The sequence below is a fragment of the Furipterus horrens genome, unplaced genomic scaffold (assembly GCF_987537825.1).
Source record: "Furipterus horrens unplaced genomic scaffold, mFurHor1.1.pri manual_scaffold_2, whole genome shotgun sequence".
Taxonomy (NCBI): Eukaryota; Metazoa; Chordata; class Mammalia; order Chiroptera; family Furipteridae; genus Furipterus; species Furipterus horrens.
Genome location: NW_028327172.1, coordinates 97,730,099 through 97,745,150, shown reverse-complemented (window position 1 = coordinate 97,745,150; position 15,052 = coordinate 97,730,099). Strand labels below are relative to the sequence as shown.

Sequence of the window (15,052 nt, the reverse complement as noted above, 5' to 3'; positions counted from 1 at the left end):
ATATAGTCCTTGGTTTATTTCTGGGCTCTCTATTCTGTTCCATTGATCTATATGTCTGTTCTTATGCCAGTACCAGACTGTTTAGATTATTACCGTGGCCTTGTAGTATAGTTTGATGTCTGTTATTGTGATTCTTCCTGCTGTGTTCTTCTGTCTCAATATTGCTTTGGCTATTTGGGGTGTTTTTTGGTTCCATATAAATTTTTGAAGTATTTGCTCTAAGTCTGTGAAATATGTCACTGGTATTTTAATAGGGATTGCATTGAATCTGTAAATGGCTTTGGGTAGTATGGACATTTTAATGATGTTGATTCTTCCCATCCATGAGCATGGTATATGCTTCCATTTATTTGTATCTTCCTTAATTCCTTTCTTCAGTGTTACTTAGTTTTCTGAGTATAGGTCTTTTATCTCTTTGGTTAAGTTTATTCCTAGGTACTTTATTTTTCTTGTTGCTATAGTAAATGGGATTTTTTTTTTGTTTGTTTGTTTCTCTCTCTGATATTTTATTGTTGGTGTACAGAAATGCCTTAGATTTCTGTATATTTACTTTGTACCCTGCTGTTTTGCCAAATTCACTTATTATGTCGAGTAGTTTTTTAGTGGAGTCTATAGAGTTTTATGCAAATAATGACAGTTTTACTTCCTCTTTCCCAATTTGGATGCCTTGTCTGATTGCTATGGGTAGAACTTCCAACAATGTGTTGAATAAGAGTGGAGATAGTGGACATTGTTGTCTTCATCTCGATCTCAGAGGGAATGCTTTCAGTTTGTGTCCATTGAGTATGTTGTTGGCTTCAGGTTTCTCTATATAACCTTAATTATGTTAAGGTATGCTCCCTCTATTCCCGTTTGGTTGAGTGTTTTGATCATAAGTGGGTGTTGTACTTTATCAAATGCTTTTTCTGCATCTATTGATATGATCATGTGATTTTTCTCTTTCATTTTCTTTAGATGGTGTATTATATTTTTTGATTTGCGAGTACTAAACCATCCTTGCATCCCTGGGATGAATCTCACTTGATCGTGGTGTATGATCTTTTTAATGTGTTGCTGGATCCTGTTTCCCAATACTCTGTTGAGGATTTTAGCATCTATGTTCATCAGTGATGTTGGCCTGTAGTTTTCTTTCTTTCTTTGTGTCTTGACCTGGTTTTGGAATTAGGGTAATACTGGCTTCATACAAAGAGTTTGTGATTTTTCCCTCTTCTTGGATTTTTTGGAATAGTTTGAGGTTAGGAGTTAGTTCTTTCCTAAATGTTTTGTAAATATCACCCGTGAAGCCATCTGGTCCAGGGCCTTTGTGTTTGGGAGATTTTTTATTACTGTTTCAATTTCATTATTTGTTATTGGTGTGTTCATGCTTTTTACTTCTTCTTGATTCAGTTTTGGAAGATTATAGGTTTCTAGAAATTTGTCCATTTCATCTAGGTTGTTAATTGTTTTGCCATATATTTGTTTGTGGTAATTTTTTAAAATCCTTTGTATTTCTGTGATATCAGTCATGATTTCTCCTCTTGTTTCTGATTTTTTTGTGTCTGGGTCCTCACCTTTTTTTTGATTAGCTTGGTTAAAGGCTTGTTGATTTTGTTTCTATTTTTTTAAAGAACCAGCTCCTACTTTTGTTGATCTTTTGAATTGTTTGTTTAGTCTCTATGTCGTTTAATTCCACTCTGGTTTTGATGATTTCCTTCCTTCTACTCGCCCTGAGCTTTGTTTGTTGTTGTTGTTCTAGTTCTTATAGCTGTAGGGTTAGATTTTTTATTTGAGATTCTTCTATCCTTTTTAGGTAGGCCTGTATTGCTATGAATTTTCCTCACAGGGTTGCTTTGCTATGTCTCATAGGTTTTGGGCTGTAGTGTGTTCATTATCATTTGTTCCCAGAAACTTCTTGATTTCTTCCTTGATGTCATTGTTAACCCATTCATTATTTAATATCATGTTATTCATTCTTCATGAGTTTGGATATCTTTGGTTTCTTTTCCTTGAGGTTGATTTCTAGTTTCAAGGCATTGTGGTCTGAAAAGATGCTTGATATAATTTGAATTTTCTTGAATTTGTTGAGGCTTGTTTTGTGTCTTATCACGTGGTCTATCTTTGAAGATGTCTCATGTGCATTTGAAAAGACTGTATACTTTGCTTCTTTGGGGTGAAAAGTTCTATATATATCAGTTAAGTCCATTTGGTTAAGTGTGTTGTTCAATGCCTGTATATCCTTGGTGTTTTCTGCTTCGAAGATCTGTCTATTGTTGATAATGGAATGTTAAAGTCCCCTACTACGAGTTTGTTGCTGTTGATATTCTTCTCGTAGTCTTCTAGTATTTTCCTTATATATTTGGATGCTCATATGTGGGTGCATATATGTTTATCAGAGTTACATCTTCTTGATGGATTGTTCTCTTAAGCATTATGAAATGTTCTTTGTTTCTTTTTATGGCCCTTGCTGTGAAATTCATTTTGTCTGATATAAGTGTTGCTTCCTCAGCTTTTTTTTTCATGTCCGTTTGCTTGGAATACTTTTTTCCATTCCTTCACTTTCAGTCTGTGTAAATGTTTTGTTTTGAGGTGTGTCTCTTGTAGACAGCATATATGTGGGTCATATTTTCATATCCATTGTGCTACTCTGTCTTTCCTCTTAAAGTATATTTTATTGATTATGTTGTTATAGTAGTTCCAATTTTTTCCCCTTTGTTCCCTTTTGTTACGTATCCCCCTTCTCTCAAGCAATCCCACCCCACTTAGTTCATATCCATGAGTTGTGGATATAAGTTCTTTGCCTTCATCCTCTCCTATATTGTTTCTAACACATTGTGTATGGGTTGAGAGAATTCTCATGATTTCTAAAAGGCATTTAAATTCCCCGGTATTAACATCCCCCTGTCTATTTTGTACCAACTGATTATGCTTCTTAATCCCTGCATCATATCCCCATTTCTCCACCTGCCCCCTCTCAGTTGATAACCCTCCAAATGATCCCCATACCTGTGATTCTGTTCCTATTCTGGTTTGCTTAGTTGGATTTTCTTTCTATTTTTTAGATTCAGTTGTTGATAGTTGTGAGTTTGTTGTCATTTTCTTGTTCATAGTTCGATCTTCTTTTTGTTAAGTAAGTCCTTTTGACATTTCATATAATAATGGCTTGGTGATGATGAGCTCCTTTAGCTTTACCTTGTCTGGGAAGCACTTTATCTGCCCTTCTATTCGAAATGATAGCCTTGCTGGATAAAGTAATTCTGATTTCAGGTTGCCTTTAATCACATTGAATAATACTGTTTGCCAGTCCCTTCCTGTCTGCAAAGTGTCCTCTGAGAAATCAGGTGATATTCCTATAGGCACCCACATGTAGGCAACTCTTCACCTTTCTCTTGCTGCCCCCAGGAATCTTTCTTTATCTTTCACCTTTGGCATCTCAATCATGATGTGTCCTGGTGTGGTCCCCTCTGGGTTCAGCTTGTCTGGGACCCTCTGTGCTTCCTGGACCTGTATGTCCATCTCCTTTGCAAAATTTGGGAAGTTTTCCTCATTTTTTTCAATTCTTGCTTCCTCATTCTTCACTAGTTGACTGTTTTTTTCTTCCTTATGTTCCAAATAATTGATTTGAACCCCAGTTTCCTTCCCTTCACCATTGGTTTTGTGTGGATTTTCCTTCGTTTCACTTAGCGTAGCTTCCACTTCTTCTCTTATGCGTTTGCTGTACTCAAGCATATCTGTTAAGCCTGTGAGCCTCTTTGTCACCAGTGTTTGGAACTCTGCATCTTTAGGTTGGCTATTCCTCATTTGTTAGGCTCGCTATCTCCTCATCGCTTAGTTCTCCCACTGAAGTCTTGATCTGTTCACCCTTTTGAGCCATACTTCTCTTTTCTCCTCATTTTCACAGGCTCCTGTGTTTGTTTGCCTCTGTGTCCCAGGTAGAGCTGTCGCTCCTGTTATGTTGTAAGGGGCAGAGCCTTAGGGATTCATCAGTGTAGGGTGACCTGTTTCACCACGTTGTGGTGCTGTATGTGGGGAAGGAGTCCGAGAGGGAAAAGTGCTGCCTGCCCAGCACTCCCCCATCTTCCAGGCACGTCTCCCACTTCCGCACTGGACTAGCCCCCCTCTAGCTGCTGCCCTGGCCGTCGCTTCCAGAGTGGGTGGGTCTGGGGACTTTCCAGGACCATGGGGGCCCTCCTAGCAAGTGGACTCTGCTGAAAAACTGGCAGTCTCTGCCTCCGCCCCAACCTCTACTGGTCTGCACAGTCATAAGCAATGAGGCTTAATCTTCCCTGGTGCTGGGACCGTGAGCTCTGAGGTTTGGCGAGGAGCTGGGAACGCTCCCCAGGTGTCCCTCCTAACTCCTTAAAACGCGTGACTGCACTTTCTGTCCGCCTCCTGCCGCTACTGCCACCACCACACCACGTCCTCTCCACTCTGGCTCCGCCCCTCCCACCCGTCTGGATGAGTATTTCTTCTTTATATGTTTGTTTGCTGGACTTCATGCAGCTTGATTTTCTGGAATTTCTGGTTGTTTCTAGCCCGGGGGTAGTTGTATTCTCCCTTAGCTGTGGAGGGAGACACAGCGTGTCTGTCTATGCCTCCATCTTGGCCAGAAGTCTGAGAGCTCCTCTGTGTCTTTTAATTGGAGCATGTAATCCATTTACATTTAAGGTTATTATTGACAAGTATTTATTCGTTTCTCTTTGTACCTGTGTTACTCTCTTTTTTTCTTCTTTTTCTTAAAGCATTCCCTTTAGCATCTCTTGCAATGCTGGTTTGGTGGAGATGTGTTGTTTTAGTCTTCATTTGTCTGAGAAACTCCTTATTTCACCTTCCATTTAGAATGAGAGCCATGCTGGGTAGAGTCGTCTTGGTTGTAGGCCTTTGTTTTTCATTGCTTAAAATGTTTTTTTCATTCCCTTCTGGCTTGTAGTGTTTCTGTTGAAAAATCTGTTGATAGCCTTATCGGAGCTCACTTGTTTGTTTTTGCTGTTTTTCTCTTGCTGCTTTTAGGATTCTCATTTAGTCTTTGAATGTTGCCATTTTAATTATTATGTGCCTTGGAGTGGGCCTTTTTGGGTTCATCTTCATTGGGACCCTCTGTACTTCCTGGACTTGCATTTCTTTTTCTCTCATCAGGTTTAGGAAAATTTTCTGTCATTACATTTTCTATCAGGTTTTCTATCGCTTGCTTCTCCTCTTCTTGTATCCCTATGATTCTAATGTTGTTTAGTCTTGTGTTGTCCTGCAGTTCTCTTAAACCTTCTTCATTCTTTTTAAATCTTTTTTCATTTTTTTGAATTGTCTTGGAATTTTTTTCTACATTGTCCACTAACTCACTGATCTGATCCTCTGCTTTGTTTAGCCTGCTTTTGATTGATTCTACTGTGTTTTTCAGTTCAGAAATTGTATTCTTCATTTCTTCCAGGTTCTTATTAGTTTCTGTGTCCTTTATTATGTTGGTGTTGTTTTTTGTAAGTTCCTTGTAGCTTCCCTGCAATTCTTTATAGTTTCCTTGGAGTTCCTTGTAATTTCTATGGAGTTTGTCTTAGTTTTCTTTGAGATTGTCAAGTACATTGAGCTTCTTTATCACCATTCTTTTCAATTCCATGTCTGATAGTTGGCTTATATCTGTTCTATCTATCTCTCTTTCTGGGGATTCCTCTTTTCCTTTCACTGGAAGGTTTTTTCTGTGTCTTTCCATGTAGGATTCTTCTTGTTTGTTTATTAGATTTGTCTGCTTTGATTTCCCACCTTTCTGGTAAGAGATTCTTTATAGGGTACCTGGGGGATTCAGTGGTTCAGTCTCTTTGATCTCCTGAGCCTGATGCTCTTGGGATGCCCTTTATTTTGTTTGTTTAAGCTGTCTGGTTGTATTTCAATTACTCTTTGGTGGATCCTTCCCTCTGGCTAGTTGATTGAGTATCACTCTGCCCACCTTGTCTTCAGTTCTTTTCTTGAGATGCTATTAAAACATAAACACACGACCCAGGCAAGAAACACATCTCCTCAAAAATATCGCCCACCCACAATCCCAGTATCAGCTGCAAATGAGCCAGTACTAATATAAATGTAGAGGTTAAGACTATTATACTATAGGAGAAACAGATAAGAGTTGTTTTAAATGAAAGAAAGATGATTTTTGAGAGGAAGATGATGGAACAATAATAATAGCAATAGGGTCAAAGCTATGCGAGACAGTAAGTAATATTTATGTTGTATGTTAAAAATAAAGAGGGAAGAATGCAGAATGAAGTGAGATAGTGAAAGTATATAGTGTTACGTTTATATATCAGTTATATGCTATATGTTTAGTGTGAAAGGGAGGCTAAACAAAACAGACAAACACAAGTTAAGAAGGGTAGGAGGGAGAGAAGGTAGGAAACAGATTAAAGAGAGAGTTTTAAGAAGGAAGAGAAAAAAGGGAAGAAGAAAAAAAAACGGAAGAAAAAAAGAGTTTTTACTCAGTTCAGTCTTTGTGAGCAGTCTTCTTTTTATGTATCCACACCTGGTCAAAATTCCATGGGTTTCAAGTCTTTTCTGGCTGGCTGCCTGGCTGTGAGGAGATCTGGCTGGTTTATGTCACTGCTTTTCTCTCACTTGTGGGCCTGCTGCAGCTTTCTGCTGTGAGCCGCACTGAGTTGGGTCTCTCCCCACTTGTACTGCGGCACCCTCCAGCAATCCTTGGGCTTCTCTAGCAACTTTGTTATGCTGGCGATCCAGTGTGCATGGCCCTAGTCCCTGCCCAGCCTTGGGTCCTGTCTTCTTCATTCCTCCTCCCAAGAAGTCTCTGTGCTCCAGCTGCAGCACTGGGCTGCGTCCATCCCTGGCTGACAGCATCTCACCGTTCCCCTGTGCGCACTGCTTGCCTGCCTGGGGTCCCTACTGAGTCTGTGTTTCCACTGCAGCTCTCCTATATGGGCCCCTCTCCCCGTCTCAGTCCCCCCCCCCCTTTTTTTAATTTTTTTAAAATTATATTTTACTGATTATGTTATTACAGTTGTCCTGATATTTCTACTCCTTCCCCCTTTACTCAGTGCCCCCCACTCCCTCAGACAGTCCCCCCACCATCATTCATATCCATGGGTCAAGTGTATAAGTTCTTTGGCTACTCCATTTTCTATACTGTACTTTACATCCCCATGGCTATTCTGTAATTACCAGTTTGTACTTCTTAATCTCCTCACCTCTTCATCCATTTCTCCACACACCCCTTCTATCTGGTAACCATCAAAATGCTCTCCCTTTTCATGATTCTCTGTTCTAGTTTGCGTTTTAGATTCAGTTGTTGATAGATATGTATTTTTGTCATTTTATTGTTTATAGTTTTGATATTTTTCTTAAGTAAGTCCCTTTAACATTTCATATAATAATGGTTTGGTGATGATGAACTCCTTTAGTTGTTTTCTTGTCTGAGAAGCTCTTTATCTGTCCTTTAATTCTAAATGATAGCTTTGCTTGGTAGAGAAATCTTGGCTGTAGGTCCCTGCTATTCATGACTTTGAATATTTCTTGCCAATACCTTCTAGACTGCAAAATGTCTTTTGAGAAATCAGCTAACAGTCTTATGGGAACTCCCCTGTAGGTATTCTCTTCTCTTGCTGCTTTTAAGATTCTCTATCTTTAACCTTTAGCATTTTAATTAAGATGTGTCTTAGAGTGGGCCTCTTTGCATCCATCCTGTTTGGGACTCTGTACTTCCTGGAATTACATGTCTATTTCCTTTGCCAAATTGGAGAAGTTTTCTTTCATTATTTTTTCAAATAGATTTTCAGTTTCTTGCTCTTTCTCTTCTCCTTCTGGCACCCCTATGTTACAAATGTTGAAACACTTGAAGTTGTCTCAGAGGCTGCTTACACTATCCTTGTTTTTGTTTTTGTTTTGGGTTCTTTTTTCTTCTTGTCCTGATTGGAGTTTTTTTTTTGCTTCCTTATGCTCCAAATCATTCTCAGTTACACTTTTTAAAAAGAAATTATTTGTGTGTTTATTTATTTTTAGAGAGAGGGGAAAGGAGAAAGAAAGGGAGAGAAACATCACTGTGTGGTTGCCTCTCACTTGTGCCCCCAAATGGGGACCTGACATGCAATGAGGTCATGTGCCCTGATTGCTAATCGAACCAGTGACACTTGGTTCGAAGGCCGATGCTCAATCCACTGAGCCACAGCAGCCAGGGCTTCAGTTCCGCTTTTTTGTTTGTTTGTTTAGTGGTGCTGTGATGTGCGTGCCTGGGGCGCAGGGTGGCCAGTCCAGATTTGCCAGCCCAGGGGGTCCCCACCTAGACTCAGTTCATACAGCTTCCCACAGTCTGGGCCGTTCGCTGTCTTCCCACACCTCCGGCTATTTCAAGGAAACCTTCCCATTGTCTCCCTCGGGACTCCACTGGTCCCAGCGCCTATGGCAGTTGCCATGCAGATCCCAGCTAATGAGCCGGGCAGCAGCTGCTCATTTGGGGTGCGGTGCGGCAGCGGCTCCGGGCTGGGGGCCCAGCTTTCTGCCCTCTTCCACTCCGCTCCTACACTCCCTTCCCTGCTCGCGCTATCTGAAATCCGCACTTAGTCACTTCTCTCAGTGTTTGTGCTCCAAGCCTTTCCGCGATGGGAGCAAGCAGACAACACTGCTACCTACTCCGCCACCATCTTCAAAATCCAAAGTAGATTTTAACATGAAGGTCTAGCAAGAGACAAAGAAGGAACTAGAAATTTCACTTCAGTGAAACACTAATTCAAATAGGCATATGTACCCACACATTCATTGCAGCATTATTTACAATAGCCAAGCTATGGAAGGAACCTAAGTGTCCATCAACAGATGAGTGGATAAATCAGAAGTGGTTGCATATCTACAATGGAATATGACTCAACCATAAAGAAGAATGAAATCTTGGTATCTGCAACAACATAGATGGACCCAGCGGGCATTATGCTGAGTTAAATAAGTCAGACAGAGAAAGACAAGTACCATATAATTTCACTTATATGTGGAATGTAGAAAACAAAACAGAAACAGACTCATAGATAGAGAGAACATTTGATGGTTGCCAGATGGGAGAGGGTTGGGGGGATGAGTGAAATGGTGAATGAAGTAAGTACAAATTAGTGGTTACAGAATAGTCATGGGGATGTAAAGTATAGCATCCTAAAATAAAGAATACATAAGAGGCAGAAAAATTGGTATCACCACAAAGGAAGATTTTTCTTTTTACTATATACCTTGAAGGAGAGTGCAGGGAAATGGGAGCCAACACCTGACATTGTTCTTTGAGTATAAAGATACCCTGTGTATGAGAATTATGCTGATTTTAAATGTTCTAAGAATATTAATATTACAGTAGAAATTATTTTAACTTAACATAGCTTTCAGACATTTTATTATATTTCTGTTAGTCATGACTTCATACAAAGTCTTGTCTTAGTACCAAAAGAGAAAGTGACAAGGTGAGCTTTTGTCTTAGACCCCATACTGAAAGATTTAGTTGTCAAGTACTGCTTTAAAATGGATTTCCTCTCTAGGTTTCATCTTCTTAGCATCAGACTGGAAAGGGGCCTAACACATTATTTATGATTCTTTTCATTTTATGTATTAAGGAATAAATGTGGAGAGGTCAAATGATTCACTTAATAGCTACAAGGCCAACGTAGGACAAAGTAATTTAGAAGCAAGGTGTTTATTCCTCCTATGTACGTGAGTGGGTCTAATTGACTGTGATTATGTTCAGGCAATTTATATTCTAGTTGTACTGGGTGGTAGTGTATAGTAAAAGCACAGGCTCTATTATTTGACAGAATCAGTTTCACTCTGGGTCTGCCACATACAGGTAGAATGACTCTGGAAGCTTACTTCACCTCTTGAATCCTTGCTGTTATCAACATGGGAAGGAAAGGAAATTTTGTGCTCCTGCATGAAAGGAGAAACAGAAATTGGACCCTAAAACTCCAGCCACTGTTCTTTAAAGCTAAACCCTGTCCTCCTCTTCATTGTTTTATGTTCACCTGTACTTTGGATATGAGCCCTTTTTCAATGAACAGTTGGAATCTAGGTCAGTTTCTTTTAATTTCAACACTGTGCAGTTTCATAAATTTTTAAGACCTACTTTCTTGTAACCTAGTGTATATAAGATCTCTAAACCACTTTAAGGAATCTCTCAGTCATTGACTTAGAAATAAAGGCATTCATCTAATTATTCACCGAGTGTCTGCCCTGTGCCAGGCATTGGGGATAACATAGATTAAGTCCATGATGACTGAAATATTGAATAATGAGATCATGCCACATACTAAGTAGGACCCAATTCTAAATTTGTGGAGAGGGTGAAGGCCATATCTGTGCTTGCCTTTCAGTGTTTATAGTCAAGATGTTGGGATACATTTTCATTATGTGAAAGACATCATTTGACCCACTAATGAATACTTTAAACAACATGAGATTTTACTAACCCCACAGAAATTGCATTAGTTTTATCAAAGAAACCTAGATTTTAACTTTTCCTAAGAAAAAAAGAGAAGGCCAAGTACATAATGAAAAGCATATTCATTGAACACTATCCAGTTTTTTGTTATTAAATAATGTTATTTTCTGTTTATAAAAGCGATATAAAATCATTTGAATGTGTTTAAAGATCATTTTATTTACTTTATTTTGAGAGATTGATACAATTCCCAGTTTTTATACTTGTGTAAATAAAGTTATGATAAATGTTGTCTCACTTGAATCTTAACTATTCACTTAGCTTATTATTTCGTGAGGATAGTGACTACGAAGTGAAATAAATGGACTAGTCCAACGGTATAAGGTATTTTCTACATTATGTTAGAAAAAGACTGTATAAATTTATGCTGCTACACAATGTGAATTGTCTCGCTGCATCCTGGAGCTCATTTTTCTTCAGTAGGTGACAGGCCTGCCTGTTTCTGTAGGGACGGAGCTGAGGGGTCCAACACAATGCAGCTGCTTGGAACTGAATGAACCTGGGTGGAGGAACATTTTAGCACTTTAAACAACAAACACAAAGTGAAAATTGCAGTTCCTTCCCCCTGCATCCCACCCCCCTCAACACACACACATCTCATTTAGGCTTAATTTTTATACGGTTTTACTGTAAGGAGACTGAAAGGGCCTGGGAGCAGCCCGAATTGTATCGGGCGGGGCTGCCTTCTCAGGGCCACCATGCAGCCGCGCTGGGCTCCCGCATCTGCTGCAGCGCCCAGCAGCACGGCCTCCCTGCCCTGTTTCTAGCATGCAAATAAAGAGATTTATAAAATCAGGACTTTTTAAAAAGGAAATAAAAAGACATTGTATCCTGTGTAGAATATTTATGTAGTAGGTGACTGATGTCCTCATTTAAATCTGTCTTTTGAGATGCAAATTAAATATATTAGGGAGGCAGGGGAGGCGCACACTCTTGGTCAAGTGCGAAGTTCTGTCTGAACAGGCATCTTACTGTTTTTCTCTAGAAAGCCTGCGTGTATTTTTTAAATCTAATTTTTATTTGACTTCATAAAATTCTAAAGCAACATCTTGGGATATTTAGGGATTTCTCATGAAGAATCTTTATAAAGATTTTATCATCTAGAAAATTGCAGTTACATAGTTCAATTAAATATAGTTGTTCAGCTAACTTGAGGATATCTTATGATGAAATAAATTGTTGCCTAGCAAGTGGATCTTGTGTGTATAGCAAGTCTCTTTAATGTATGTGCTCATTTTAAAAATTCAAATATACTTGCTTTTAAAGGTGTAGGGTATTTGTTCTGCTTATGCTTGTTTTTATCTCCCTAAAGTTCCTTGGGGTTTAGGCATAGTATTCTTTCAGAAAATGCCATTTTATTCTTATACATCAGAGACCTGGAATATTTCCTTTACTTTTCAGTAAAGCTGTCAATTGTAATCTGCAATTTAAAAAAACTAATAAAACAAATCTTCATTTCACAGTTTAAACCTATTGAGTCTAATTCACTGGCACTACGAGTTTATTATTCTCCTGCAGTTTGACGGGCCTCCAATTGTAATTGTGTTGACCCTGCAATGCATTAAATCTCCCCAGTGCTTATCAGACTGGGAGAGATAAGTCTACAATTTGGAACTTCATTAAATATCTCATTTATATTAAACAGCTGATAGCGTCTTACAGAAATCATAATTTGTTCAGGCAGAGGAACTGAGACAGTGGTGGTTTCATTCGTCTGGGAAGTGCAGCCTGCTCCCCGGCTGGGCTGTGCTGGGCTGGGCTGCCCTGGCTCCTCGGTGCTCTGCCTCTAGCCTGAGCCAGCATCAAAGTGGCCTCAGTCATTAGTCCATAGGTCTAACCTCAGAGCCCACACTGGGGACAGTGTAGTTAAGTGTGATTTGTTCCTCCTTGAAGCAGATTTGTTTCAAGGCCTTACTAACATAGGCTTTTTATTCATATTTTTATGAAGAATATGACTTATAAGGCACTGCTGTTTTATTAAAGAATGACACATACAATTTTATACATGGTGCCAGAACTTGACTGTTATTCTTTGTTTATTTGGTAGATTGTAGATGTTTGTGAAATACGCACCTTTGCCTGCTTCATTAGAATATTTGGTTCTCACTTCTTTATTGTTCGCATACTATTAAAGTGCTTTTCTCAGTTATTCACTACCTCATGCTTAAGATTACAGTCCAAGAATAGTGATTATTTGTAATGTCTAGCAGAAGAAATTTAGGCTCAGTGTATTGCTCAAGACACCTGAGCCGACAAGTGGTCTTTAAGTCTTATAGGTTGAATAGTAATTTTACTGGCATGCACACACAAATGTGTGCTGATTATTTTGTGCACTTACATACTATAGGTGTGAAAGTACAGTTGAGTTCCAGCTTCCGTTCTGATAAATGCATGCCTTGTGCAGAGCAGCATTTTATGAAGAATTTTGAGGTAAATCATAATTTAAATTGACTTCAACAGATAATAACAGTCAAGCTGAAAAAATAAGTGACAAGATAAGGGTTTTTTTTGTTTTTTGTTTTTAAAGAAAGCTTTTAATATACTTTTCTTCTAGTGGTTGAAATCTGACAGAACTTCACAAGAGGCACAGTGTAAAGAGGCACAGAAAGTTGGTCATTAGGCAGAGCTGTCATCACAAATTATTTTGGTACAGGGTGAAAAGTTCTAGTTCATTTGGTAGCCAGTTGGATGCAAGCCTTAGGCAAGTTGTTATAATCCCCTCATGCTGCTAATGGGTCTCCAGTCCTGACTCTCCCTTGCCCGGTTTTCTCTGCAGCTGAAGTCACCTGGGGGCCTCTCTGGACCTGAGCTGCCTATTGAAACAGTGCTGGATGATAGAGAAAGAAGAATTTCCCATTCCCTCTACAGTGGGATTGAGGGTCTTGATGAATCCCCCACAAGAAATGCTGCACTCAGTAGGATAATGGGTGAGTCAGGTAAAACTTGGTCACATCTCATTTTAATGCTTTTTCTGGTTTATGGAGAGGTTGTTAATGTAATATTAATGTAAAGGAGGGCTGTGTTTTGAAGAGGGAAAGAACAGGTTCCTTATAATCACTCAGGAAGTGTTAATGTGAACAGGGGAAATCAATACATTGATCTTGTTAAGTGTGTTTCAGATCCTCTAATGTGGGAAGAAAAAAAAGGAATCCCATAGAAATGTTTTCCAGTGATCAAGATAGCCTTAGCTTGTTTGAGATAATAAACGAAGATGTATTTTTATTTTTAATCAAAATGTATTGGTTTATGACAAGGAGGCTTTAGAAGTTACATATAATTCACAGTTGTGCTATTTGGAAGGTGAGAAAAAATACCTACGGTTATACGTGTATATAAGATACATTTATTTGGTTTGCGCTTAATAGGAGGGTACCATATTTTACTTGCATCTCTGCTTTCTCAAAGCCTTCATTTTAAAATCCTGAAATGAGTATTTTGCATCCTTTGTTTGGATTCAACACCGTGCTGTGTGCACGGCCCCCAGTGGGTATGAGGTTGTTCGCACTTCCTCTGTAGCAGTGCAGCTTCCACGAACAGATCCAGTTAATAAAGACTTGCTTTGCCACAGGCCTGGTTGCATGTACTGAGTTACTCATCTTGGGATTACCTTGGGGGAATTTTCAAATTTAAAACACAGCAAGCTGTTTTGATTAAAATAGCATCTGACATAAAACACTTTTATTGCTGGTATGTTTTGCTACTGTAAAGTAAAACTCTAAATTTTATTCCATTTTGGTTATATTAAGGATAGACTTCATACATTTAAATTGTCCATTCTGAAGCTTCATTAGAGGAAGAATTTACTTCATTCATCAGTGAATGTTTATGGAAAGCCTACTGTTGGCAAGGCATTGTGTACACTTTTCTTGTAGATACAAAGATGAATAGAAACAATCTCTGCCTTCAAAGACCTTTCTACTGGGCATGGTAGAAAAAAAAAAAAAACACACAACTGCTGGAATTTTCTGTTGTTATTTGTCTAATCCCTGTAACTTTCTAGTTTGGAAAAATTGCTAAATTCTCAATTATCTTGTTCCACAGAGAATTTAGACATGCCAGCTCTAATTTTATTTGTCACCATTCTTCCTTTGGCCTACATGGCATAGCGCAAGTGGGGAAGGATGCTGAAGATATTGTGCACCTGTTAGGTGACAGGCATCACATGTAATTTATCCCATTAATCTTTGCTTATTAATGATCACTCTTCATGCTGTTGAATTTCCCATATTTTCTTGAATTTGGTACAAAACTTTATCTTCATTAAATACTTTTTTATTGATGAAAATTCAGAGCCCTTGAGAGAGGGGGTGCATGTGTCCCCAGATCTGCGCGTATACAAAGTGATATGCTGTAATTTCCCCTTTATTATAGGAACATAGGACTTGCCATACTGAATCACACCATTGGTCCAGCAGCTCCTGTAACCGGTGTCCTGCCTCCAATGTCTGATGCTTCAGAGGAAGGCGAAAAACTAAAACTAAAAAACAAACAAAAAAAACAAATTTTCCTAGTCACCTTTTGAAATGCTATATATATGGGTTGAGGATTCCTTCACTTTCTTTATAGTCTGTCACCCTGATTTTGTTAGCCATGGACTCATTAGTCTGCTTTCAT

The 15,052-nt window shown here is 38.9% G+C and overlaps 1 protein-coding gene across 15 annotated transcripts in view; it reads left to right on the top strand.

The window, feature by feature from the left end:
• The window catches only part of PARD3 (par-3 family cell polarity regulator), an 817,661-nt gene that overhangs the window by 524,552 nt on the left and 278,057 nt on the right, over positions 1-15,052 (top strand). For 8 of the 15 annotated variants that reach the window (XM_090266183.1, XM_090266178.1, XM_090266182.1 and 5 more), the window contains exon 15: positions 13,215-13,374. In XM_090266183.1, the coding sequence (XP_090122309.1) occupies positions 13,215-13,374 (160 nt within the window). The remainder of the gene's footprint in view (positions 1-13,214; positions 13,375-15,052) is intronic. The other 7 variants (XM_090266179.1, XM_090266188.1, XM_090266185.1 and 4 more) reach the window with 1 other exon arrangement.